General features: G+C 43.3%; 1 protein-coding gene across 1 annotated transcript; it reads right to left on the bottom strand.

Moving 5' to 3' along the window:
- On the bottom strand, nt 1-22,438 carry LMNB1 (lamin B1). Its single transcript, XM_071455102.1, has 11 exons — nt 21,945-22,438; nt 13,392-13,548; nt 12,566-12,691; nt 11,401-11,571; nt 9,918-10,043; nt 7,167-7,387; nt 5,431-5,656; nt 3,346-3,450; nt 2,783-2,902; nt 1,967-2,080; nt 1-787 (listed from the first exon to the last, which is right to left on the bottom strand). The coding sequence occupies exons 1-11, from the start codon at nt 22,292-22,294 to the stop codon at nt 746-748; spliced, it is 1,758 nt and encodes a 585-aa protein (XP_071311203.1). The 5' UTR covers nt 22,295-22,438; the 3' UTR covers nt 1-745.
- Between the last annotated feature and the right edge of the window lie 1,721 nt (nt 22,439-24,159).

Here is a 24,159-nt window from a genome sequence, read left to right as displayed (position 1 = left end):
TTTACTCGGCAGCACAGACATACTTTATTAAAATGTTTTTCAGACATTGGAATAATGTGAAAAGGACAGAAAAACTTTCAACATTGGCAAAATTACAACTGTTTCCCATACAAATGTAGACTAGACCTCTAGAGACTTTGTTTTGTTACTAAAAATTGTAAACAAGTAAGGCAATCCATATTAAAACAGCTTTCTAATTTGTTAGAAAAAAACCACATAAGAAAATTTAAGCTGGTAACACTATCTTAACAACACAACTACAAGGTGTAACATGAATCCTCTTCCAGAATTAGGAACTCTAAACCAATCCCCAACAGCACCTAAAATACAAAGAGGTCGTAGCAACTAGTCTAGAGTGGTATAATCTAAAAAAATCGATCCCCAAAACACACTGGAATATTCCTACTCCAGCAAGGTTTCAATGAAGAGAGACTGGTGTATGAATCTGAGAGAGAGAGAGAGAGACAGGAGCATCAGCTGAATTCTCCTTGTCAGGAGCTAACAGCTCACATCCTGCGAGGAAGTCGAGATGCTTGTGACAAACCTTCCTTTTTCCTTTGTTTTCCTTTTTTTTTTTTTTTGTTTTTTTTTGTTTTTTTTTTTCTCAGTGGCAGAGGAAGTTTAAGGCCATCAGACTCGCAGCTTTAAAAATTCACAGACAGGAAAATAACGTTGTGCTTCTCAGAAGGCTCTGTTCTGCAGGCAGGGGTTACCACGGCTGGAGGAGCCTGGAGTGGCAGGAATTTCACATGACCACACAGCTTCTGTTGGATGCCCTTTGCTCTGCCTGGTGAGAACAGGGAGAACCATTTTAAACAAAAAAAACCCCAAAAAACAAAAAACAAAACAAAACAAAAAAAAAACCAGGAAAAAACCCCCAAAAAACCAACAAACTACCCAGCAGCAAAATGCTCAAAATGCTTTTCTACCCAAAAGAATCTACTGTGCTTTTTAATATATACTTTTAAATAAGTAAATATTAATTTTATAGGAATTATATATTAATTATAATACACAGTATATATTGATTACGTATTAATTATATTCATGCTATATTAATTATCTATCAAACATACATTAATGATATATTTATATATAATCAATTATATATTTAAATATTTAATTATACTTAAATTATATATTACATTTAATATATAATTAAATTTATATATGCATATATGTATATACATACACATATATACACACATATATACACATATATACACATATACATATATATACACACACACACACTTTTTAATATATGAAATTATTGGCCTGGCATGGTACAAACAAGAGTCAGCAAAGCTGTACAACTTATTTTACCCTGGAATTAAAACAATGTTACACGTCCTTTCCTGTTGAGGAGTAATAGAGGTCAGGCACCAGAAAAATACAAATAATTGCCATATTTGAATTAGGGAGCATAAAGAAGAACCTTGTGAGGTTGTATATAATAAATATAACATTGTCCTCCTTTTTTTTTTTTTTTGGTCTTAGAAACTTCATTTTTTCAGCATGCCAGGCACATTTTCTCTCAAAGAGTTTTCAAATCTCAAATTATCTCTATCAGAGAAAATACGTGAATATAAGACACTAACATGACTTTCTCAATCAGAGATAAAGAGAGATTTAAATTCTGAAAACTTTAAGTAAATTTAGCTGCTTAAGCCAAGCTTTACTGTAAATTGGCATGGGGGGAATCTTAAGAGGAACAGAGTTTAAGGGGAAAAAAAAAATCTCCATATCTTAAACTTTAAAAAAAAATGTACTTGTCTGCAAGAGGCTATGTTAGGCAATATTTTCAAAAAGACAGCCCCATGCTTTCCTTAATTAGTGATTAAAAAATAAATAAAATAAAAGAACATCCACACTGGATATTTTATTTTATTTTTTTAAGAATTCATTACTTATATCTCAATTTTTTTTCAACATAAATAACCTTGTTAGCCCTAAAAGAAAATACCTGCTGATGGTAAATCTCTTCCTCATCCAGAGCTTCAGCTACTTCTTCCTCAACTTCCTCATCTTCCCCTTTACGTGCTGTTGTTTTGAACACAGTGCTTCTCTGAGCAACCTCCTGCAAGACAGTTTTAAGACTTGAACTCTTCAAAACAACAACAACAAAAATTTCCTGTTTCTCACCTGCTCAAGACTTTTGAGAAATGAAAGCTCCAGCTGCTGGGAAAACTACTTGTACTCATTTTGTTTGTACACTTCCTCAAGTATTGATCATAAGCAGCTTAGTTTTAAGTATCTTAAAGATTAAAAGGACTGTTTCTGACAACACAGTCATCAGGTTCTTCCAAAATCTGATTTTTTTCATATATATTTAAATATTTTCTTTCATTTGCAGCATCTCTCAGTAATTATCCCACCCCAGGTTTTACTAACTCCTCATTGCTTCATGTGGATTTCACTGTGGCATTCCCCACTCCTCATAAGCACACAGGATTAAGAAAAACTGATTTTGAAGACAAATCACTCAAGAATTTACCAAAACTTTCTTTTCAAGGTGTATTCTAAGGCACTGCCCAGCTCCTGTCATGAGGAAGGTGCCTGAACATGTATTTTTTTCACTATTTACACTCAATACAGAGTAAAAAAAAAGAATCACAGGCTTCAGTAGAGGCATTTCTAAACTGCAGCTAGTTCTCCAAAAGGAGAAAACTTTACCTAAAAACCGCTGCAGTGCATTCCTGTATGGAGCCCTCATCTGAATCCTTGTAGGTGATGCCACCTACAGAGAGAAAAATCCCGCACAGATCTGAGGTTCTTTTACCTCTCCCTGAGAATTTTTCAGCACAACTTTCACATCTTCACCGGTGCCCCAGGAATTCTGGTTCTTCCAGATGAGGTCAGTGGGAGGGCTCGCAGTTACTCCAGCATTTGCAGCCCAGATCTGACAACAGAAGTCACACAGGAACATTTTTTTTGCCAGTCTTACCACATTTCCAAATTCAATTAACGTATTTAATTTAGCAGTATTTCAATGTATTTCGTTTCACAGTGATGCTGTGAATCCCTTTCCAGTGAGGAAAGGCAAGCATCTCCCAAGGTTTTGTACAATAAAACACATGTGTTTTTAATGCAGGGACTTTAGAATATGTAATATATGTAAAATTTTCACCTGCACATGGTGAAAATTAGTGCTTCGCTCAGAAAATTCTGAAAAACACCTCTGTATTAGTTATCCCAGTAACAAACACAACGAATAGCCAACACAAACACAGGTGATAACTTCCTGAGAACATACAGAGGAAGGACGAAACTAAAAATCCTTTTGTCTTTTTCACCCACAGAAGTTGGCCTCAAGTCCATTTCAAGTGAAACTTGACCACTTACTGTAACAGTCTGGCCTGCCTTTAGTACATATCTTGAGGTATATCTGTAACTTGCAGAAGTGTCTCCTATTTTTCGGATCATCTCCCAACCTCCCATAGGTTGATCCTAAAAAAAACGGAGAGGAAGAAGAAAAAAATTTAGTATTTCCATCAGCATTCATTTTTCTGCTATGCATGTAGTGTGTTTTATCTTTAAGGCTGTGACACACAGACAACTGTCAGTGAAGGGGTTTATTATCTCTTGATCTTCAGCATGGAATTAGAATAATTTTAGGTTAATTTATCTTACCTCTTATTTGAAGTTAAAGCTTAATACATTCTGCTTTTGAGTTCTGATGTTAACTTAACTAATGTTTATGATTTGCATCAGTTTTGTTATCACTTGGTCCAGAGAAATACATATTAGTAATAGGTATTAAATATTAAAATCCCCTTACAAATATTTATTTTTTGAAGCACAGAATGGCAAGCAGGCTTCCTAGAAAACAAAATATTGCTGTTAGTATTCCTGAAATATTTTTACATATGCACACTTGCCACCACATACTCCCTATATTACTTTTTTTCCTATCAACTACTTGAAAAGCATTAACAAATCATTTACAGGTCATCTTTAAAGAATGACTGCTTCAAAACAAGAGTAGGTATTTTTTAAATTCAAAGCAAGGGGTTTTTCTCCCACAAACACAGGTTCTGATCATTCAACAGTTCCCACTGTCAGTTAAAATCATCTAAAATAAACAATCTTATATAATTCAATGGATGCTGACATTCAGTTTGTCATTGCACCACAACATACCATACTTAGAGAGGATTTTATAAATTTTTAAAATCTATTTATCTATATAAACTGTCAAAATGCTCATGAATATTCCCCAAGTACAGTTTATTACACTGCACTACAGGGAGTTGCTCAAATATCCAGATCCCCTAGAAAAGTGCTAAAAACGTGAACCATCCATGGTTACTGGGAACAAAACTGATGCTTCTCCTTCCTTATGAAACAAGGGATGTGCAGGGAAATTAAATAAAAGTTGGGGGGGTGGGGAAAAATCTGTGTGTTAAACGAGTATATGTGTGTGGGGAAGCTCAAAAAAACCCTCAAAAAAGCAAAAAAAAAAAAGAAAAAAAAAAAAGAAAAAAAAAAAAAGGCAGGTTCTGACTCACCAGAAACAGTTTTTGACCTGGCTGAATTGAGTCATCTACAGACTGAAGTGTCTAGACCAAGAGAAATGTCAAGGTTTCTTGAATTCACTAAATGAAACCATCGCTCCCCAGGTGTGGTAATTACAGGTAAATAAAACCCGCATTATTGCTGTCTGGAGGAGCCTGTCCATATCCTCACTGATTAGAGGGGACTGGAACATTTGGAACCAGGCCAGCTCATCGCAACAAGCTGCCTTTTAGTGAAGATAAAGGGGGGAAATGTGCTGTATGTAACAGCATCATTTTGAGGGCAAAATAAGGAAGCGATTATTATTTATCAAAGGGTTCTTCATTTGTGTAGATATGTGCACCCTCCCAATACAAATTCTAACCTATTCACAGAATCATATCATCTCAGTGGTCACTGTAACAGTAGCTTTGGCATGGGAACTGAGGGCTCATGAAATTGTGGGTGCAGCCAAGGAAGAAGAAAAACCATGATTTAGGAAAGCTCTATGCAGATACAAAGGACATTAGCAGTTAATTTTATCTAGACCTTTATTCTGCATCTCTGTTTATTTATTTTGAGGCTTAAAAAGGCAGAGAAAGTGCTGAAAAGGCTTCTAAAGCAGCCTGTGTGTCTGCTTGCAGCATTTCTGATCAGGAACAATGTCATCTGTAAAGTTTTACAGGTGCATTACTCGCAAGACAGAACGCAGAAGTGCGAGGTAACGATTTGGTGGACGGGCCACCTTGCAGTAAAAACAAAAGCACCAAAAATCCTTGGGGAGAAGTCACCATCGATCCAGATCAGTGTGTGAAAGCTTTCTTTGGGAAACACCAGTTCCTTAATGCCACAAGCTCTGGGGTCAAAGTGAATGAAGCCTGGGAGGTGTTGAGGACGCCCTCAACTCGGGGGCGCGCGTGGTCGCTTCCAAACCTGCTCAGAGGTGTTCTTCAAGCGGATGAACTTCCCATCCACGTCTATCTCCTCGATGGACACGTTCCCCGTGGCAGAGGCAGAGTGGGAAATGGTCACGCTGCTGCTGGCTTCGGACTCCTCCACGTCAATCCTCTTCCTCTTGCCGCCGGCCGTGCGGACGCTGCGGCTGGACGAGGCGCGCGAGACGGTCACCCGCGAGGAGGGGCTGGGGGAGAGCTTCAGCCTGGCGTGGGCAAGGGAGAAAACACACAGACACACACACATCACACATCACATCAGGGAAAAGGAGGCTCAGGGAGGGACCTCCCCGCTCTCCACAAGTCACTGGCAGGAGGGTGAAGTGAGGTGAGGGTCGGGGTGCTCTGATGGGGAATGCGGGACAGAGTGAGAGGGAACAGCTGGAGCTGGGACACATGGGATGGTGTGCACTGGGTATCAGGAGGAATTTCTTCACTGAAAAGGCAGTCAGGGTTTGCCCAGGGATGATTCCAGGGTGGAATCATCACCCAAACATCCAACATCCATGTGGATGTGGCACTTGGGGACATAGGGGCACTTGGGTTTAGTGCTGACCACGGCAGTGCCAGGTCAACAGATGGATTCAGATCTTTCCCAGCCTTAATGATTCCATGATTTGGTTTCACTTTTTCCACCTTTTTTTTTAAATAAACTTCCTTCCATCTCCTCTTCTTCCCATAGATTGATACAGCAGCATAGTAAACAAAGTATGTTACATGAAGAAGTGAAGGCTGAAGTACTGAAGAGGTGAATGAAATGTTGTCAAACAGCTGATTAATGTTCCTGGAGCACAGAATACTGATGGATTACTACATAAAGAGCATAAAAGCATTTCTGTGCATTTGTTGAAGACTACAAAGAAACAAAAACCCTAGGGAGACTTAAGCCACTGTGTGAAATTAATGCAAAAATCCCCACAGTTGAGAAGAATCAGCAGAGAGTAGCTCAGAACACAGTGAAGAACAAAACTGCTTTAAATGACAGTTGTGACAGAGGTGAAAATTCTCAGTACTGGAAGAACTCTGAGGCCAGATGTGGAAAATGCAGCTGGCTGATGAGCTGGGCAACAATGGCTATCAGTTTATTAAAATTATTCTATACTTAGAGGAATTTGGGTAACAATTATATAACCCTGCAATTAATTTTGCAGAAGAATATTAAGCACAGCGCCAAGCAGGCATACAAATGACAATTTATTACTTCTTCTCTGCTGGATCTTGGGGGAAAAGGAAGGGGGAAAAGGAAGGGGGAAAAGGAAGGGGGAAAAGGAAGGGGGAAAAGGAAGGGGGAAAAGGAAGGGGGAAAAGGAAGGGGGAAAAGGAAGGGGGAAAAGGAAGGGGGAAAAGGAAGGGGGAAAAGGAAGGGGGAAAAGGAAGGGGGAAAAGGAAGGGGGAAAAGGAAGGGGGAAAAGGAAGGGGGAAAAGGGAAAAAATTTTAAAAATATTAAAAAGAAAAGATAGATAAAAAAAGATTAAAAAAAGAGAAAAAAATTTTAAAAAGAAAAAGGATAAAGGGTGTTTGCTGCCTTGAGAGCTGGTCTGATAATCAGTGTGCTTGGTCTCTTGGTGACTTAGAACTCTGTGAGATAGGAGGGGGCAAAAACAGTGCCTTGGAAAGCAGTCAAGCACCACTAAAAACTGCTTTTTAACTGAGAAAGAGACAAGAAAAGCACAGGGATAACAGAGACACCACCTCCTTGCCATGTCCTTCCCTACCTCTCCTCTTCACCCTCCAGCAATTTCCGGTATGCATTGATCTCCATGTCAAGTGCCAGTTTAACATCCAGGAGTTGCTCGTAGTCAGTCAGCTGCTCCTGCATCTGATTTCTTATCTCTGCAATTTCCTTCTCCTTCTCTGCCAGGGTTTTGCGGCAGTTTTCCTGCTCCTGGGCCAGGCTGCTCTCCAGCTCCTGGGCTCGGTCCTGCCACGCTCTGGACTAGAGGAAAAGCATTGAAAACATCAGTGGTGGTGCAGAGGAAAGCCCACCCAAGCCTCCACGTGCTCCTCCTCTGCAGTTCAGGCAACACCAAATTCAAAATACAGAAGTTATGTCCTCCCCTGAGTTCAAACTCACCCGTGTGTTCAGCTTCCTCCTTTCCAACCCACCTACTACAAATGTAAACACCTCAAATTCCAGTGAAACTTGCAACATCCTTGGGAAAACAACTACTTTGCAACGTTTTTCTGAGGTCTGACAATATGCTACTGAACTTGGATTTACTCAGGAAAGAAAAACTGAGCTCAAGAGTTTAAGTGTTTAACATGTGCCAGACAGGACACAGAGCACGGTCCTAAGCTGCACCAAGGGAAGGTTTAGTCTGGACATTAGGACAGATTTCTTCACCAAAAGGGTGGTTAGATATTGGAATGGGCTGCCCAGGGAGGCAGGCGGAGGAGTCACCACCCCTGGAGGTGTTTCAGTGCTCTGTGTTTTCCAGATGTCTGCTCTGTGCTTTGGCTTGGTGCTGCTAATCCTGAATTCTGGGAGGCAGCTCCCCTCAAGGAACAGGGGCTGTTGTCAGTGCAAACCTGCCTGCCTACTCCTAAAGCCTCCAAGGCTTGCTCAGAGTGTGGTGATAAGCACTCCTTGAAGAAATCTGATTTGTCTCCTGCTTCAAAAATTCCATCAGGTCGGCAGATCTTAAAAGTGTACACCCAGAATGGAATGCTTATCAAAGAAAGCCCAAAATGATGGCAAGCTTTGGGGTTTCCATAAGCAGCATGCTTTCTTCTGTTTCACAGCCCCTTGAGATTCAAATTTTTTTAAAAAATTAAGGAGCAGACAGACGAACCAATGCCCCACAATCACAAAGTTTGTTATGCATGCATCCAAATTTAGGAAGTCACCACATATTCCAGAGACAGAGAGGAGAGGGAGTCTCCATGTCTGAAACAAAGGACCAGTATAACTGGTTGTCAATGCTGAGAGCCAGATAAGGAATTTAATAAATGGAGTTTTGTGTCACATGGAAGATCACAGTGGAGTCTACTACAGAGCTCAGTGCTGGCAACTCAAACCAGACCAGCACCAGGATAAGAGATTTCCAAGAAAATAAAATTAACTTAATGCTACTGAAGTGGAAAAAGAAAGTGTCCTGGCTGATTACACTAATGCTACCATAAAAAAAAAAAACACCCCAAAACCATAGCAAAAAGGTTTCCTTGGTAGAAAATCACAGTCAAAATGACAGAAGTTGATTTTCCCTGAAATTAGCAACAAACACTTGTGCAGTTCAGAAGCACAGAAAAGAGGCAATTAACTTAAAAAAACTGTTGACTAAAGCCCCAAAAGATGAAGGTAATCTAAAGGCAGAAATAAGGTCTAAGTGGCCAAAATTTTCCATCCAACTCCTGTGGAACCTCATGCACATTCATTATGTCACCTGATCTTTTCCAAAGACTAACCTGTCTAGATAAAAGGAAAACTAGGAAGACTCTTACTAGTATCTGCCAATTTATTTGGAAAATAAGGAAATAATATCCCCCACATTTATATTTTTCACTAGAAATACACAGAGTTTTGATGTCCTATTAGAGTCTACTGTACAGGAGGAATAAAATTCAAAATGTATCACAGAAAGGATTGAACAGTACTAGTATTTTATATTAATAAAATTATAATTATAATTTTTATTATAATTATATTATAATTTTTATTTTATAATTATTTTTTAATTATAATTTATGTTAATAAAAATGTTTAAATGTTTAGTTGCATTTTCAATTGAGTTATAAAAGGTTACTGCAGAACCTCCCTCCTAACTCTTCTGATTTTCGTTCTGGATTTCCCACTGTGCACACAATGTTACAAACAGGCCAGTACTGAACATATCACTTGTCATACATTATGTCATACTTCTCTGGGTGTGATCTATGCCCTCTGTGATCTAGGAATAACCAATTTCTGCTCGAGGTCCTGCCCTACAGATGGCTTAAGCACAGTTATTTAATGTTTTTACTCAGTCTCACATTCCTAATCTGGGCAAGATCTTGTCATTAGTTTTGGTTTTTTTAGATGTCTGGATCTAGGATGAAAAGAGCCTCCAAATTCCAGTTCTGGCTTTGAATGTTGCTTTGTAGAATTCTACACTAGGCTGGTCCAGTCATTATTAAGCTGCTTGAGCATCAAGAACATTTAATAAACATTTGTCTAAAATTGCCTCATCTCTCCACAAAAAATTTCACAAAAGCCAGTTAACAGTACCCCATTTCAAACACTGGCTCTACAGCAGAATACTACACACAGAAAAAGAAATAAAGTTTATCAAAAGGAGACAAATCCTTAAGGAATTCGAAAAAGCACAGAGCAGGAGGAAAGAAGACGAACTCCGGTCCTGACACTGAACAAACTTAGGGGAAAACACACCTTTAATACAAAAAACCAACAAATGTAACAGGAAGAAAAGCCCTTTAATCCAAAACCCAACGCGTGTAAGCAGCAGGAGCGAGGAGGCAGAGCTGGATACCTCTTTCTGGAGGCTGGTGATGTGGGAGGACAGGCTGTCGATGCGCATGCGGCTCTCGTTCAGCTGCTCCCTGATGGTGTTGGCTGCAGAGCTGCTCATCTCCGAGGACAGCCTGGCACTCTCCAGCTGCAGGGCACCAAAGTGAAGACATCAGTTTCGGAGTAACTTTCACCAGAAGAAGGAATGAATCACCACAAACCCACAGGCCGCGCTAAGCCACCCGAGTTCCTCTCCGCAGCTCCGACGCGCTGAAACGTTTCTTTCTTTAGGGCTAAAATGTGGTTACCAAGTTGGATTGCCCTGCCTGGAATTCCAATTCTCTGAATATTTACTTTAGGATTAAAACTGTCCCTTGTAGACATTACTGAAACTGAGCTACTGAGCTCCATGTTCATGCTGGCTAAAGTTTATTTAATACACTTAAATGTTTATTTAATATGCTTTAGCTTCTTCTTAGTGAAGAAGCTAAACTGAAATGACCAGGTCTCTAAAAAGAGGCAAACTTGTTAACTTCCAGGCAATATAAGCAAACTTGGTACCAGTAACTAGCGTTCTAAACCACTATTGTTTCATTCTATCACTTCAAACTTTAACAGTTTTACTTTTATAAAGTAACTAAATCGTTCCTGCTTAACATTACCACACTCACTTGAGCTACACCACAGATTTATTGAACTTGATGACGATGATGGAAAGCAACCTCACTTATTTTTTTTAACTAAGTTTCCAAAAATACAGAGAATTATACCTGATGATAAAGACCAAGGAAGCAATGAGAGGTTGCGTTTTTGGCTAGACTGTATTTTAAATCATCTTTTCCAAGCCAGATTGAAAGCCTGGAGATAAGCATGCTGAGAAGATCAAAACCAATGCTAATAAATTCAGTTTATATGAACTTTTCTGATGTAAAATCCCACTTTGCTTTTAAAAAATACTAACTGCAACAAGCACAGCCACAGAAACCAGGTTCAGTTGAGACATTAAATGCTGAGTAACAGCAGAGGAAGGAAATGATGATGTCTAACTGATTTCAGATTTCTGCCCAGATGAGTGAAAAACAGAAGTTACAGGGCATTGTAAAACTTCCCCATGTTTTGTACAGGCTCAGAGGACTCTATTTTGTGTCTTCTCAGCAAGCCCCATTATTAATTTTTAAACAAACCATGAGACACCTTACTGATCATTGCTCAGTATCATGCTTAACAATTCAAAAATTTTCCCTGAATTCACAGTAATCCCAGCATTAATCACTTTTCCCCACAGACCACCTTCACATGGTGCTTCCTTCCCTTCTGCTGCTGTACCTCATGAGGATTAAACCTGCTCCCAAAGCGAGATGTGAAAATGCAAATCCACACCCAAACCCATGCTAATTCCAAACCCAGCTCCCTAACAAACCCCTCCGAGCCGCCAGCAATTACCCTATTAAGCCAAACAAAAACAAAGTAACATCAAACAGCTGCGTGAAAAACATCGTTCTCACTTTGGAATGGTAAGTCTCTTCCAGCTCTTCCTTGTAGAGCTTCACTTGCGCATCGTGCTGCTCTCTGATCTCGTGGAGGGCCTGGGCCAGTTTGTGCTCGTACTCAATCTGGCGCCCAGAATCGACCTCCACCAGGCGAGTCTCGTGCTTCCTTCTTGTCTCATTGATTTCCTGTGAGAGCCAGAGAAACATGCTAACACTCGGGAAATACGGGACAAGAAAGTTCCAGGAGGCTGTCCTGTTGAGTGGGGAGTAATGTTCTAGTTAGGTTCCAGTATCAGATTATTCTGGCATGAAGCTTTTGGTAGAAATGGTCTGCCCAGTCTTATTTTGCAATAGCTAGTCATTAAAATAAGAGCTAGGATACCATCAACATTTTTTTCTGAGAGTTCTCTGAACTTTCAACAAATGCACCTCAGCATCATCAGATTTTGGAAATATATCCCTCCTTTCTTGAGGTATCTCGTGTGCTTCAACAAAATCAAATTACTGTGAAATAACAGTCACCCCACTTTCCCCATTTACTTGTGCGCTTGCCTGTGCTTTCTCTGGAAAGAAAGGGATTCCAACAATATGAAACAAAGCTGAAAATACTTCTAGCAAGAAAAAGCATACGTGGAACAAAAGACAGTATGGTTAAGTACATTTGTTACTGCCCTAGGGTTCCTCCTGGAAAGACTCAAATGCCACAGGTGAAAGGGAGGGTGGCAAGAGAAAGCTCTAAGAGACAACTATTCCTCCTCTTTTGTTTCCATGATTCAAAAGCATCCTATTAGAAAGGTTGGAAAATAAAAACACTGCAGGTCCAGAGCACCTGTTTGAGTCTCCCTCTACTTTATTTCTTATAATGGGATTATGTGGGAAATTACTAACCTTCCTCATTAATAAAAGACATGTGCATTGCATACCATGATCAGAATTTAAGATGAAACAACATGATACATGAAGTTATTTTACCACAAGGATTCAGAGCTAAAATCATTTTTCCTAGAAAAAAGGAAATTAGAAATCTTCATGCCAGAACAGAGGTGAACCCTACTCTGAGTAGGAGTTCAGACAACTTGCAGAGGTACCTCCCAACCTAAATTATTTTTCCTATTCTAGAATTTCCCACACCAGTTGCCTTCTTCTCTTTAAAAATGTCAATTCTTGAGGCTAAATTTACCTCCTCATACATATTTTTACGGAATTCCAGGTCCTCAATGAGACTCTGACAACGGTTCTCAAGGTCCACCTTCTGCAAGGTTTCGTTTATAAGCTGGTCCTTGGCAGCAGCTAAAGAAGCTTCAAGCTTTAAGAAATAAAAAATCAACACAAAAATTATGCAGCAGAGCTCACAAAATGGCCAAAGCCTCACAGAATTACAGCTAACTACACATTAAGCTTTAATTTCACAATCAAATACCAGTATTTATCCCAGTAGTATTATATATCACACATACACACTCTTGCAGTTGCTTATACAAGTGAGTTCGGTATTTTTCACATTCGTAACTGGCATTAAAATTGCTACCTAATAATTTTCCTTACAAATCAATTTTTAATACATGGAAAACACCAGTTTCCTTGTCTCCACAACTCATCTTCTTGAGGTGGTGATGCTCGAGATTACAAATCTAAAGGCTAACAAAACTAGGACAAGAGGTTTTTCTCCTCATTGTTCCAGCAGAACATCCAGAACCAGAGGCAGGAACAAAAGGGGGACAGAGAGAAATTGTTATTTGTCACTTATTATCTGTTCTTGTGAAGTCAATCTGCCCCCCAAAACACTTCTGAAAAGTGTCAAGTGTACTTTGAGTCTTGATCTGCTTTCTTCCCCCTAAGTAACATCCCTCATATTTTCAGCATCTTCAATTTTAAGAGCTCTCTCAGCTCTAAAAATTGAGAGGTTTTCATCCTTTTTTTTGGTTTCATCAGAATGGCAGCTCATAATACAGAAAAGCACCTCACTCGCTAAGAGAACCTGATGGTTAGAAATCTTTTCTTCTCACCTCTCTAATTTGATCTTTCAAATCTTCAATTTCTCCCTCCAGGCTTTTCTTATCACCAAGGGCTGTGGCCAGTGCAGCTTCTTTAGAATTCAGGGCTGCTTCAAACTCACGAAGTTTGACCTGGGCTCCGCTGAGGTCAGATTCCTTTTTTGCATAGCTGGAACAAACCAGAGAAAGATAAGTCACAAGAAAACCTAGAATTGCCTAGGAAAAGGTTGCAAGAAAATCTAGAAATGCCCCCAAAATAGACTGCTGGCTAATAAAGCAATCTGAATCTTGAACTTGAGAAACACCTGTCAAAAACATTTTGTGTTAGGTAAATTTACTGGGCTTGTGCAGCAACCTTCAAAAATGGCAAAGCTCCACAGACCCAAATCCTGTCTATACAATATAGATCCTGTCTATATCTGCCATCATAGAAATTACACTGGTGCAGAGGTGATTTCTTTATGAAGGCAAGCACAGAAGATTTTCAAATTACCTTCAAATTAGTTTTTGTGTCTTGACAAGCAGTCAAGCATTTTCTAGATGTTTGTCTCCTAAACCAGAATATTCAAACAGAGAAATCAAACAGGGGAGAAAAGTAACATCACATAAATACAAGTTTATTATCCACAAATAACACAGGAACAGGCTACTATCAAAAACAGGAGAAAGGAAACCTATATTCAAGAATCAAAGTGTTTCTTGTCCTTAGATGGCACAAGCAGCCATTAAACGTGTAACAAGTTCTTCAACCTTGGAGTAGATTATTTTTCTGCCTGGGATATCCACATTTGTCTATCAAGGGCAGTAGCAAGCAGAAGTCCTAGATGGTTTTAATAGAACTATGAATGTTTTAAAGGAATGGATAGATTGAGGCTCGATAATACAAGAGCTGGCATATCCTTCTTCAGTTCTTATGCTTTTCTTCCCAGACATTGAAAAAACCCAAAAAAACCAAAAACAACACAACAAAAAACCCCCAGAATTAACAAGATGATGTGCAGAAAATTGGATAAATTGAAATTAAATTAAAATTGGATAGATTCAGAATACATCCACTACTCTTTTCAGTCACTGTAAGGTTTATAAGACACAACAGCAACGCATCTCGACAAAACGAGAACTTTAAAAGGAGACACCCCTCAGGCTTTAAAAAAAATCCTTTTTTTCCCCCCCAAGATTACCTGCACTCATCATGCTCAGGAGAGGCGCATGCACATAGAGGGATGCAGGAATGGAATGCCTGTCTGGAGGGCTCAGCACCACAGCCACGCCACATGGCAGGGGCTTTACGCAACAGACTTAGCGCTCCTTAATCCCGATCCCGTGGGATTAGCACCTGCTCCCCCCACGGCATCCAAGGGCCAGGCTGGGAGCCCCTGAGACACACAAAAACACAAAAACACTCTCTTCTGCACTCAGCTGCTTCCTCCACTGCCTTAGTGGGATTTCACTCCTCAGACCCACAGCCGGATCCAGCGCTCGGACAAAAACATAGGATTTAGGGTTTGGGCACTCCTGTTTCCAGCTCTCTGCATTATTCCCTAGAGGTTCTGACCTGTCCTTCCTCTTTCACCCAGGCCTGTTGGGACTTCAGCGTGCAAGGAAAGTGTGCAGCACAAGAGGTAAAAGAAGGAAGGGAAGGTGTGTTGCACATCTGTACAAAAACACATCTGTAAAAAACCCCAATCCCTCCATCCCCCTATTAGGAAGTATGAGGGTCCACAGCAGACATTTCTTGCTTGATGACTTCTGGGATAAAAGCTTTTATCAAAACAGGAAGAAGCTGCTTCTCCCATGCTGAAACCAAGCCTACTAAGTCAGACCCTGAAATGAGAAATTTGCAGAGCTACAGATAGTGTGCTGCTCCCCAAATTATCCTGGACTCTGAAACAGAGAGATTCCCCAAAATGTGCCACTATCCAAGGTGTGTGGATACTTTAAAACTTCTTGGATCTTTAATTATTTTAATGCAAGTACCTTTTTAATGCATTTACAGACTGAAAGGCAGCTGAGAAGAGCATTCTTGCCATGCACCAGCAGAGAAAAAAGGGTATTATAATAAAATAGACTAGCAACAACAACAACATGACTAAAACCCAGTGTAGTACCTGTACCACAAAGAGTATTACCAGTTAGATCAGCCCTTCCTGGCTTGTTTGCAACAAGACTGTCTGTGAAGCCACACTATAATTTAATGCAACAAAAGCCACAGCAGGGGGGGTGGTGGGTGGGTGGAGAATTAAAATTGAGCACTATTAGTTGTTAGTGACATGAGCTGTCTAACTATGAGACAGCTCATCTGAACACATTCTCAGAGAGAAAACAGAAACCAGAGCTCAACACTTCAAACGCTGGAAGCCAGATGAAACCTCAGCAACTCAACAGTGTCATCCCAGCCCTGAAGGGAATTCGGGAAAGGAGGGAAAGATCAGAAAAGCCTCTGTGATTTATAAAAACAAACACCAATGTATACAACACATACTTCACCCTTACATCCATTAATTTTGAGCAGGAAAAACTTCAGCCTCTTGACAATAGCTGGCTTCTTCCTCCCCAGAGAGCCAAAGCTACATCTGAATACAGCAAATGAAAAAACCTCAAACACCTTCCTGTTGCAGTGTTCAGAAATTACCTAGAACTGTGCTCCTTTTCAAGTAGTTTGACTCATGAAAGGAAAATAAGAGCAAACAAGTAATTGCTGACTTGCATCTTTTTCAAAGAAGCAGTTTGGTTTTCTCTCTTTTGACTTCAAAGTGCGTGGATCTCCTTATCCATGGAATTTGTTTACAGCAACCTAGAATTTCCCGTCATCTCCTTAAACATCTTGCTAACTTAATAGAAAAGCCATACAAAAAACCCTCAACTAAACAAAAACCCCACAGAAATAATTTTCTAGCTGAACTGACCATCTGGAGCCAGACAAACCACACACCTAAATGCAAGGCAAGCAGTCAGCAGCCAGACCTTGGGAGGTGTAATTCAAAATTTCGTTTGGAAGTGACCAAGTGCAGGATGCCACCAGCCTACAGCAGATTCTTCTCACCTCCCACACCCCACCCACTCTTTTCTGCAGCTACTTAAGAGCCTGATCACCAAGCTAAGCATTACCAACATTAACCAAACCCTCCTCGAAAAGCAAAGGCTTTCAGCCAAGTCGTGACATAGATACACACGTGTTGCCATTCCTGATAATGCAACCTATATTTAGACCCCTATAAAATTACATTTACTGCAAAGTGGGTTGGTTTTCTGCTCCACTTGTAGATAAATATGAAAATTAAAATTAAAAAAAACCAACTACAGTAATGAATTTTTTGATGTTTTATTTAGCTAGCAGTCAGTTTCCCACATTTTTCTCCCATGGCAGACAAAATGCTAAGGCTGTATTTTGCAAGAAAGTGACTTAAATAATGTAAGAAGCACCTAAGAGCATTCAAATTTTCGATTAGAGACCGACATAAAAGTAAGAGAAACTGGACAAGTTTGGCTTTCCTGTAAATAAATATATGTAATGTTGTTTCAACCTTGTGTCTCATGTTACCCATTTTATTTAAATGTTTGCAACCAACAACAACACATCATCTCTGGTCACATACTGTTCAGCTGTGACCCTGCTTGAAGTCACAAATCCAACCTGAAGCTCATCTGTGTGAACCCCATAGCCCCATTTTAAGCAGAAACTACACACACAAGCCACTGCCCACTACCCTGTCCTCATCACATGTCCACGTATTTGAGACACAATAATTATGTCCCACACTGCACAGAAGACACGCTGACTTCAGAACAAGATCACCTACAACAAGAAAAACACGCCTAAAAAAATATAATTCAAGTCAGCTTCCTTTCCAGCTCCTCACAGCACATATGTGCCCTGGAGAAGCCTGGAACAGGTGTCACATCTTTGCCTGCACCAACACCACATGGTTCTGGGTAGCTGCTCAGGGTACCAGCTGCAGAGTGCCACACACTTGCACAGTAATTCAAGCCACAGGCTGATGGGAAGCTGTTCCTGATATTTATTTTACTGCCTAATCTCAGTGCAGAAATGTATTTCGGAGTGTGGATGGAAAGGAAGGCCAATTGGAGATGCAAAGCCAGCCAGATAAATTATCTGTTTGATGTTTAAAATTAAAGTTTAACTCCTTGCCATAATTTCATTTGCTATTAATGCTTGCACTCAACAAAACACCTGAAGACAATAAAGGAAGATTAAGTCCTTTACCAACACCTTCAATAAAACACAGAATTTCCTTCGAAGTTACTTTAATCACATTGTCTCTCCTCTTCCAGGAGAGCAGATGTCCCTCAACACTGGCAAAGTGCCACAGTGAAACCCCAGCCTGCCAAAGACAAATGCAAACAATGGGTTTCCTAAATTAACTGGAGTTAACACCAGCTTACACCTCCTAAAGAACACAATTTCCTCACAGGACCAACACGGGCAAGTCCAGCCGGGGATTTTTGACCTGCTGTACATTGAATTAAGTCCCCGTTGCAAGCATTCTTAGAAGCAAATTTTCTTTATCTTGGAAACCACTTCCACCAGTGGAAAACCGTGCTGAAACCTGACCCATCAGCAGAGCCCCACAACGCAGCAGCCAGCCCTGGCTTTCTGAACCGCCCTTGTTCAGCAGGACTTGGTGACACAGCTGCGCCAAAATTCACAATGTGCACCCTTGTTAAGTTAATTGCTTCCAGTGACACACGAGACCTTTCTGCCCCCACCGTCGTGGCCCAGCAGTTCTCCCTGGTGTGCACTTGTGGCAAAGGATGAGCCCATGACACGTTTCCCCTCAAAAAGCAGAAGCTTTTTTGTCCACTCTTGTAGGATGTGATGGAGCATTTGGGACCTGCTGCTTAAATGGTGGCATTATGACATGCCCAAGGATGATGTCCTTCACTGATTTGTATGCCTTGTCTATTTAATCTTTTTCTCGAGAAATATGGAACTTGCAGCAATCTGAACTCCCAGCCAAGGCAACGCTGCTCTGTTGTAGGAAGTGCACTCTTACCTAAAAATAACGGGAGTTGGTACCCCAAAGTAATTTGTTGTTAATTGTATCACCACGTATTTTGAGACTTCATGGTCCTGCTACCTACAGGCAACCTTTCAGCTTTATTGCCCACGAGCAAGTCCAGCAGCTGGAAATCAATATGCACAGACATTTTTTCTGTGGAGCTACTGCTGGTGTCTGCCACAGCCCTTGACTGGCAAAAGTGCAGCAGTCACAATTAATTACACAATTTATTTAAAGGACAGAAAGTAGAGGCATGTGTCTACAACAGCCAACACCAATGGCAAAGCATACAGTAAAGTCTTGTCTAATCACTAATGAGAAAATAAATTGGAAATACTGTGAAATTTGTACTGTCTCTCAATTCTTTCTCAAACTATGAAAGAGAGACCTTCCTCTCCTCCACCTCCCAAGAGCTCTCCAAGAATTCTATACACCCAAACTCAAATTACATGGTTTCTTCCCCCAAGTCTTAAGACACAGAGATTTATTTTCCTTTATCTCCATTCTGCCCATCACAAGCTTCCTACTTACACAACTATGAGTATCACTTTCCCATCCCCTCTCCAGAACAAAAATAGGGAAGCTCTTTTTTTCTTAATCTCACTTTTTTTCACCCCTAGTTCTTTTAGAGATTACCAACTTTGAAGTATCAAGTTAATAGAAAAGCCATACAAAAAGTATGTATGAAGTATCAAGGGAAACCTTCATATTTTTGCTAGAGCAGAACCCATGGCTGCATGGCAAGCACTCTAGGAGAGCATTCAACAAATCTGCTATATATAGGAGTGCAAACAAATGCAATTTTCTTGAGGGATTTGAAGTATGAGCAGAGCAAGCTTTTTGGTGCATCACACCATATAGATGGCACTGAATCCAGCAAATCCAACAAACAGGTGACTGGAGCTTTAATTTTTGTAAAGAAAGAATAAGAGAAGTCCTACAGCACTTCGAGAGTAACCAGAAGGTTGAGATTGAGGCACCAAGAGTGACTGAAAGATGATTGGAATAAAATGCATCAAGCAATTAAGAAGGATGCTGTGCTAAACAGAGGAAATAGAGTTAAACAAGAGTAACACCTGCAAAAATATTCAAGTAACACAAGAAGACCAGCTAGACCATGAATGGTATTGCCCAGCCTCAGATAATCAAGTGGCAAATCATCTTTGCTCCCTCCAGAGACCCAGAACACCTGAAGGGACATTTCTCCTCCACTAGCTCTGTAAGGAAACAAAGCCATCTCTAATTTGAATTTTATGGCTACCAGAATGCCTAAACCACACAAACCAAATGTGCCAGGTAACTTTTCTTTTTTTTTTCTTTTTTTTTTTTCTGTTAGATCCAAACTACAACATACTCACATTTTAACTAAAGCCAGTGCATGCAGCTGCTGCAGTTCAGCTTTCAGAGAGGGCAAGGAAAATCCTGCTGAGAACACGCATCCTTATCTTACCTTGCAAACCTTTACACTACTCCTAAGCACACTTGTGCAAAGTGCTTTTAAGAGCATTTTTTGGTCAGGTTACAATGTGATTTAACAGCTTTAAGAAGCCATGAAGGACCGTGCCCCAGTTCAAGTGAAAAACCCCTCTGCTCCTTTTTAAGGCTTTGCAAATAGAATTACAGATAAGCTTAGATATCCCCAAGATATCCATCTTAGCACTCAAAGAGGACTAAGAAACTGCACGCCCACCGTGAGGTCTGGCAGCACCAAACACCACCAAAGAGCCACAAACAAGTGGAACCCAGGAGCCCCAAACAGCACTAAGTGTTTGTTTTACTAAAGCCTCCAGGAGCTCTTGGCAATCAGCACCCCGTCCCCAACAAAACAGGTTTTTGCCAAGCATCACAGGCAAATGCAAGACAGAATATGCAGATGGCCATGCCCACGTTATTAAAGCCTTGGTTCCAGCCACATAAAGGGAAGCCACCACAGACTGCATCTAGATCCCAGTCCCACGCATGGAGTCCTGTGAGAAGCTGACACAAGAGTGCGTCTTCCTCAATAAAATCCCTAAGAGATGGAAATTCCTGGCTTGACCCCGGAGTCAAGTAATGCTGGTGCCTGTCAGCAGCTACACCTGGCATTCCCCTATCACTGTCAATGACTACTTTGATTTAAGACTTTCATAAGGCATCAAGAGAGAACCTCAAGAACAACCAGTCTCACTAATTAGAAGCTCACAGTTTTGGGGTTTTTTAAATAACAGGGTCCAAAAGATATCAGCTGTCTGCAGACACGGGAGAACATCAATATGCTGGTTACACATGAAGTATCTTCCTCATCATGAAAAATCAGGGCTGAGAGAGCATTTAAGACACAGTAGCAGAGGAAGAATAACAACCCTGGAGGGTTTTTCCCCCCCCATCCCAATAATGTCACACCTTGTGATTCCAAGGCGAAGGCGCGAATGCCTAAAACTGCAGCAGTCATAAAAATCAAATTGAAGGTAAACACAAACAAGGAACCAAATAACAATTGAATGGAGCCGAGTGTTTAAGAAGCAAAATCTAGTGTCTCAAAATCAGTTTGCTACAAGAGCGGGGATCTTGGCACTGTGCCCTAAAGCCGTCAGTCTGGGGGATGCGTGGATACAAATTCTACCTTTTGTAACATCTGAACATCCAAGAGGGCACACAGAAATTACAGCTCCCTTTGGTTTTAAGCATGATCCATGTATTACCTAGTCAGTATTTTCACATTATGAAGCTAATCTGTTTGAGAAAGGTTCAATTTTTTCATCCCGAAGCAGCCTGAGTCTTAAAGACAGCCCCTCTGTCCGTGCAGGGGGAGGTGAATAGTCATGGAATCACAGTGCTGAGGGACTGGAATGGACCCTAAAGCTCTTCCAGTCCCAAGTTCCCAAAATAAGCAGACCATCCCGAGTTCCATCAAGCCTGGCCTGGAACACTTCCAGGGATGGGAGCATCCACAACCTCCCTAGGCAACCTGTGCCAGGACACCGCCTCTCTCACAGCCAAGAATTTCTCCCCGCTATCCCATCTAAACCTGCCCTTCCTCAGTTTAAAGCCGTTCCCACTTTGTCCTATCACCCCGTGCCCTTGTCAAAAATCTCTCCGCAGCCTCCTGTAGTTACAGGAAGGTGCTCTAAGGTCTCCTTTACTCCGGGTAGCAACCAGAGCACTTCACCTCATTTCTTACGCGCCAGCCTCCCCGTACAACCTGTTCCAGCGCACAATAAGGAACTCCTGCTTAATATCTAACCTGTCTAACAAAACTTCCCCCCTTTTTCCGTCCGCACCGGAGCATCCCGCGGATGCTGCGGCGGCCGGGGCACTCGCACCCGGCAGGGGCGGCGCTCGGGGCCGGCTCTTCCCGCCGGGGCGGAGCGGCGGCAGCGCTGCCGGTGCCTCCTCATTCATTCCCCCATTCATTGCCGGCCGCGCACCCCCGGCCGAGCGCCGGCGGGACGGGCGGGCGGGCGGCGCGGGGCGCGCCCCGCCGGTGCCTCCTCCGCCGCTCCGCCCGCAGCCCCATCTCCATCCCGCCGTGCCACCGATGCTTCCCAGCCCTTTTCTCCCGCACCTGCCCAGCAGCTGCTCGTGCTCGGCGCGCAGCTTGCCCAGCTCGATCTGCAGCTTGGCGCGCTCCCGCGCCGTGTCGTCCAGCGCCCGCCGCGCGTCCGCCAGCTCCGCCTCGTAGATCGCCTTGAGCCCGGTGACCTCGCGGCCCCGCACCTCCTCCCGCTGGGTCACCTGCAGCTGCAGCGCGCTGTTCTCCGTCTCCAGGCTCCGCACCTTGTCGATGTACACGGCCAGGCGGTCGTTCAGCTGCCGCAGCTCCTCCTTCTCCTGCAGGCGGGAGATGCGCGTCGGGCTCTGCGGCATCGCGGCGACGGCTGGGCCGCGGGTCCGCGGCGGCGTGGGCTCGGCCATGGAGCGCCGGCTGGGGGTGAGGACACCGGCAGGGCGGGAAACGGGCAGGGAGCGACGGACAGGCGGACGCGCGGACGGACGGACCGACCGCCGTCGCCTCCTCCTCCGCCGGCTCCGCACAGATCCAATATGGCCGCGCGCCCGCCCCGCCGGACCGCGCTCGCGGCCCTCCCGCCCACGTGACCGCCGGCCAGCCAATCGCGAGCCGCCTTCTGCCGCGGGCTAAATTCAAAACCCGCCAACGGCCGGCGGGCGCGCCACTGAGGCCACGCCTCGCCGGGCCACGCCCACGCCCCGCGCGCGTTCCCGCCCCTCACTCCCGCCCCCCGTTCCCGCCCATGGCTCCGGACAAAGGGACCCGGAGCCCGCGTCCCCTCCCGCCGCCCCGCCCGGCGGTCCCCGCACGGGCCGCCCGCAGCGCCCCTCGGCTGGCCGAACGCTCCCGGGGAGAGGCAGTGGTTTGGCGGCGTGGCTGTAAATTACAGAATGGTGGGATAAATCAGGCGGGGGTGATGGAGCGCAGCGCACGGCCGGACACCACCCTGTCAACAAGAGCATGGCACTGAGCGCCGTGCAGGCTTTCCATCAGCACCTCCGGGGAGAGTGAATCCAGTACGTCCCTGGGCAGCCCATTCCAGTGCCTGGCCACCCGTTCTAGGAAGAAATTCCTCCTGATGTCCATCCTAACTCCTCCCAGCACAGATTCAGGCCATTTACTTTTGCCCTTGTTCCCTGGGAGCACAGCCCGACCCCCCCGGCTGTGCCCTCCTGGCAGGAGCCGTGCAGAGCCACAAGGGCCCCCTGAGCCTCCTTTGCTCCAGGCTGAGCCCCTGCCCAGCTCCCTCAGCCTCTCCTGGGGCTCCATTCCCTTCCCAGCTCCGTTCCCTTCCCTGGCCACGCTGCAGCCCCTCCATTGCCTGCGTGAGGGCCCAGAGGTGCCCCAGCCCTCGAGATGTGGCCTCAGCAGGGCCGGCACAGGGACGGGCCCTGCCCCGCTCCTGCTGCCGCCCCAGGGCTGGCACAGCCCAGGGGCCATCGGCCTCTCGGCCCCCTGGGCACCCCTGGGCTCCCCTGGGCTCCCCTGGGCTGTGTCCGGCTGCAGCTGTAAACCCCTCATAAATAAGGAATTTTGCTGTGCCGGATATTTCCTACCCAGAATTTACGTGTCCCTCACCCACAGGCTGCTCGCTGTGGTTTAAAACACAGCGTTGGCTCCTGCTGCTTCCTGAGCACCCAGTGTGGGGCTGCTTGGAAGGAATTTGGTATCCAGGGATCTCCCAGCTACAGGATGAGAGGGCAGAAGGGGCTGTCCAGGGAGGTGCTGGAGTCACTGTCCCTGGAGGTGTTTAAGGAAAGGCTGGAAGTGGCGCTCGGTGCCATGGTCTGGGTGACAAGGTGGTGTTCAGTCACAGGCTGGACTTGATGACCTCAGAGGTCATTTCCCACCCAACTGATTCCATGATTCTGCAAGTTTCAGGACTCGGAGTGCAATTCCTGAGGTGGAGTCAGCCCAGCTTTGGAATCTGCATTTTCATATTCCTTGGCTGATGTCAGTGTGGCTCCTGAAGTTTTGCTGCCAGTGAGACGCACTCACTTTCAGGTTGAACATTAATTTCTTCAGGAAAAACGGGAGTCCTTTTGCAAATTTTCACTGCTAGGTGACAGCCCTTCAAACTGCAAAAAGAATACATTCCAATCACAGGGGTGTACATAACTAAAGTAATTAAGTCATAGCTGGGAGCTCCTGCTTTTCCCACATGGTGCCTTTACTGACACAAACCATTATCTCTGGTTTTTCCTTCCCTGCCATTTACTAGATTTCCTCCTTTTCCACTGGAAAAACAGAAAAGCTAGGTTACAAGAGC

The sequence above is a fragment of the Agelaius tricolor genome, unplaced genomic scaffold (assembly GCF_023055355.1).
Source record: "Agelaius tricolor isolate 1412-34295 unplaced genomic scaffold, bAgeTri1.0.p SCAF_44, whole genome shotgun sequence".
Taxonomy (NCBI): domain Eukaryota; kingdom Metazoa; phylum Chordata; class Aves; order Passeriformes; family Icteridae; genus Agelaius; species Agelaius tricolor.
Note: the sequence above shows the minus strand (reverse complement) of the source record. Positions and strands in the feature narration are given on the sequence as shown.

What these genes read in the sequence shown, in the direction of transcription:
- LMNB1 (XM_071455102.1), bottom strand. Translation starts at nt 22,294, where the DNA reads ATGGCCGAGCCCACGCCGCCGCGGACCCGCGGCCCAGCCGTCGCCGCG. An exon ending in CACGAGCAGCTGCTGGGCAG is followed by an intron (nt 13,549 to 21,944) that starts GTGCGGGAGAAA and finishes GGTTTGTTCCAG; the next exon opens with CTATGCAAAAAAGGAATCTG. An exon ending in GTAAAAATATGTATGAGGAG is followed by an intron (nt 11,572 to 12,565) that starts GTAAATTTAGCC and finishes TGGCTCTCACAG; the next exon opens with GAAATCAATGAGACAAGAAG.